Source organism: Halyomorpha halys, unplaced genomic scaffold (genome assembly GCF_000696795.3).
Source record: "Halyomorpha halys isolate HHAL.00 unplaced genomic scaffold, Hhal_1.1 Scaffold2226.1, whole genome shotgun sequence".
Classification (NCBI taxonomy): domain Eukaryota; kingdom Metazoa; phylum Arthropoda; class Insecta; order Hemiptera; family Pentatomidae; genus Halyomorpha; species Halyomorpha halys.
Window position 1 is genome coordinate 30,722 of NW_027112210.1, and position 4,137 is coordinate 34,858.

At 30.9% G+C, this 4,137-nt stretch overlaps 1 protein-coding gene across 1 annotated transcript; it reads right to left on the minus strand.

Moving 5' to 3' along the window:
• Positions 1 to 1,505: 1,505 nt before the first annotated feature.
• LOC136796443 (zinc finger MYM-type protein 1-like) lies at positions 1,506 to 3,749 on the minus strand. Its single transcript, XM_067050196.1, has one exon. It carries the CDS (start codon positions 3,747 to 3,749, stop codon positions 1,506 to 1,508), a length of 2,244 nt encoding a protein of 747 aa, XP_066906297.1.
• Positions 3,750 to 4,137: the final 388 nt, after the last annotated feature.

The window sequence follows — 4,137 nt, forward strand, 5'->3', positions numbered from 1 at the left end:
GACTATTTGTGAATATATAATGTATATATATGAATGTATGCGTATCTATATGTGTATATGTGTGTGTGTGTATATATATACATGCTTTTTTGTATATTATATATCTTTTGTATACTTTATATATTATGTGTTTGGTTTTTTATATGTTATGTATTTTTATCTATCTATTTTATACATATATATGTATTTTTTTTTTCATTTATATAATTGAACACTGGGTATGTACATGAGTGGGGTGTTGGCGTTGATGACCGGTGGGTTTTACGCCTTAATTTCTGAATAAACAAAAAACATAATCGGTAAAGATTGAAAAGAAACACTTTCTACAGAAGTCTTCTACATTGATTTATTTCATGGATATCTGTAGTGTTTCAACTCTTATCTAAATCAGTTTACATTCATGAAGGAAAAAAGCGGGATTGAAAATAGCTAACATAAAAAAGGCAGGTGTTTCACTATTATAATACCTTGGGTGGCAGATTTCAAGTAGAACAATACCATTTGTTTTCCATATTTAAGTGATACTGACTTGAGAGGCCAAATTTCTCTTTACAATTTGTTTTTTGAGAAAAAAAAACATGGATTTTATTCACTCGTTAAAAAATTAGGGAGAGGAGATGGAGGGTCAATTTTTTATAATAAATTATAGTTGGATAAAGATGATTGAGGAAGTCAAATTATCCTCCACCAACTACAAATACAAATGGCAGATTTCAGAAAAAAAAAAAAAAGGATTTATTAACAAAACTTGATAAATAAGAACAAGAGTAAGAGAGTTTGTTGGATTGGATACAGTAGAATCATGAATTTGTATCGATCAAGTATTAATTAATTTTTGTTTTGTAAAAACAATTTAATACATGTTTTTTAAAATAAATCTGATATTGCTTTCTGATCAACCCAATACTATTACTAATAAAAGGTATAGGATTAATAAACATAAACTAAATAAATTAGTAGCATATAAAGAATTAACTCAGTAGAAGAAAGGCATTTATTGACAAAATATTATTGATAAAACATAAACTCTTATTTTATAACAATATCTTTGTCCTGATAAATTTGACTAAGATAATATTCAAAGTGAAAATAATTACAGCCAAAATAAAAATTAATATTTAAAAAAAAAAATCACGTTATAGAACCCAAAGAACAGGAAAAATGGACTGTCCCAAGAAGTAAAACATTTACTTAGGGAAACTCACTAAATATGACTCAATTGACATTGTTAGTCTTAATAAATTAACAATAACAGTGGTCAACATAAAATTAATATCTGAACAAATTTGGCACAAGCTATAATCAGTAACTTAAGAGACGAAAAAAATTAAACAAGTGTAATAATAGAAATTTAGAAAGAACAATGGGTAGCAATCTAAGTCAAATAATCAGCTAACAATAATTTTACAGAAAAACAGCAAAACTAATAAAATATTCGGCTAACTTATTATAATTTTTGTTTTGTAAAAATATTAGATGTTTTCTAAAGAGGAAGTTCTTTAAAATCAAATATTTGGTATATAGTCAAGTTCAATTGCAGCTACTTTTCTGGAAATATCTTGAATAATGTTGTTTTCAAATGCAACATCTTTTAGCAGCTTCTTAAGAAAGACTCTTTCAATTGAGAGTATGGCCCCAGTTGGAGACATTCCCTGCAGCAAAGGTTTCTCTAAATATTTTCTAATTCGGCTAGATGCCGAGTAATATTGATCAGGTGATGCAGGTCCCAGAGGTAATGTTACTATGAATTCGGCAAGTTTAGAAGTCTCTGGTAGAATAGTGTTTAGATTAGATGATCTAATAAAGTTATAAAATTCATAAATATTCTCTTTTCGTAAACAATTTGTTTGGTAAACAACATACAGTTCTGATTTAAGCTTTCTCATATCAAACATGTCCATAAATCTTGTGTCCTTAATTTCATTGAGTAATCTCAGTGGAAATGTTTCAGAGAAGTTAGCAAAATGTTTTGGTTCTAATAAACCCATAAACCTCAATAGTCTTACTTCAATAAACTTTAGGTTTTTCACTTTGAAAATAATAGTAGTCCTGAGGCCTCTTAAAATTTTGTCAAACTTGCGCATCAGTTCAATGGGTAATTCAGTCCCCATTGAATACATCTCAGCTGAAATATTCTGCAAAATGATTGGGAAATGGATAGTCAAATTATCCATTCCTTTGACAAAATTGTCAATATTTGTCAAATATTGATCGATATCATATACATCATTAATGCATAGTGAAAAAATTGGTATATTAATCGAAAACACGTCAAGGAAAAATAATGATAAGACTTTGAATTCGAAAGTGCTCATATAATAACTTATATTTCTAGCTTTCAAAATTATTTCTTGGCTCCAAACTTCTATTTCTTCGATATGCTCTAATACTAAAGGAATCACATTCCTGTATCTATAAACTGTATGAACCAGATTTGCATCATAGTTCCAATTAACTTCTTCATTAATCCTTTCTCGCAATCTGAGACGCAGAGAAGACGATTTAGAAAAAACAAAGGATAAGTCCAATAAATTAGAAAAATACAACTTGGATTCAGAGTTATAATCTACGAATGTTGATATGGTTCGTAACGAATTGTGAGAATAACTGTGGATGAATGTTACTTCTCGATGTCCCAGCTTTACCTGATCCAACAAAAATTGGTTTTTCATATCTAAAAAGCTTGGCCCAACAAATGAGAAACCAACTAATATCTTGCCGCAAGAATATTTTTTCAACAACTCATTTACATGGTGTACTATCATTCTATCTTTTGGTAGCTCAGAGAACCCTATAAATCTTTCATGAACAACGCCATGTATATCTGTATAGCGTAAAACAGAAGCTAGTTTAATCACACGTGGAGTCGATTTGATTTCTTCTAGGATCAAAGTGATGTAATTAGCATTAGCTAAATCTTTTTTTATAAAAATTAAGATCGAATCATAAATGGATACTAAGAGGTCGTCCAAAAATTTTCTTGATACACTGGAGAAGCGTTCCGATTCTTCTAAGAGAAGATTAAAAGTAGGGTCAATGTTTTTCATAAGACACAATAATTCTGAAAAATTGTCAGACCCAGCCGTTGTTCCTTCTGAATACAATGGCAACTTTTGTTGGGTCAAATAGCAAATCATACGAATAAGATGAGAAATAATAAGTCTATTTTTAGTAACAAGGCGGTTGTATTTTTCCACATCAAGATGGTTTTGATCAGGCGACGTTGGATCGTTCTGAAATAGGGTGAAGTTGACCAAAGAACCTATGTGACTTGAAGTAGATTCGTGGTCAGCTTTTAATGTGATTAGATCATTCATGTTCCGAATCGATGAAAGATGCCAGCCATTGATGTTTTTATCAAAAAGGAGACATGGCCAGCAAAATAATTTATTAAATTTAGCACACGCGCAAATCCAATCAGAAATGTGGTAAAGTTGGTTCACGGCTTCGGGAAGATCTGGCAAGAATAGATTTAAAGGAGGCATTGGTCGTCCACGAAAAGAAATGTCAATCTGTTCAGTTTTATCTCTCTCAATAAATGATTTTATTCTGAGCTGTCCGACAATGCAATCACAATTAATTTCGATAGCGGGGGCAGCAAGTGCATCAATAGAAGTATCTGAGCTAAGAGGAGTGTTTCTGGTTAGTTCCTGATCTATGTTTGCTCTTGAGGATCCAGCTTCAGAAGAATCACTGGCATTACGTCTTTCGTGGATACGGGCAGCTTCATAAGGCTGATATCTATGCATGGCGAAATTTACTGCAAAAATCGCAACTCAAGACAGGAAAATATACCAACAAAACCGCGGATCACTGCAGACTGGCGCCCAAGGCGGCTACTGTGGTGGTGGGGGTAGACCTCCCTTCCTCACTACCATAGGCGATTATTCGGAATAATTATAGAAATTATTGAAGTATCTTATAATATATTTTACAATCTATCAGTTTTAATAATGACTGTTATAGTTATCTATTTTATGACATTTTTTTCTGATATTCAAAGTGCAGACTCTAAATTGAATGTTATATTCATGAAATATATTTTGTTTACTGTAAAATAAGTATTAGCAACAAATATTCTTTGGAATTTGGAGATTTGTTTCATTGCTATTGATTATGTTCTCAATTTATACATAT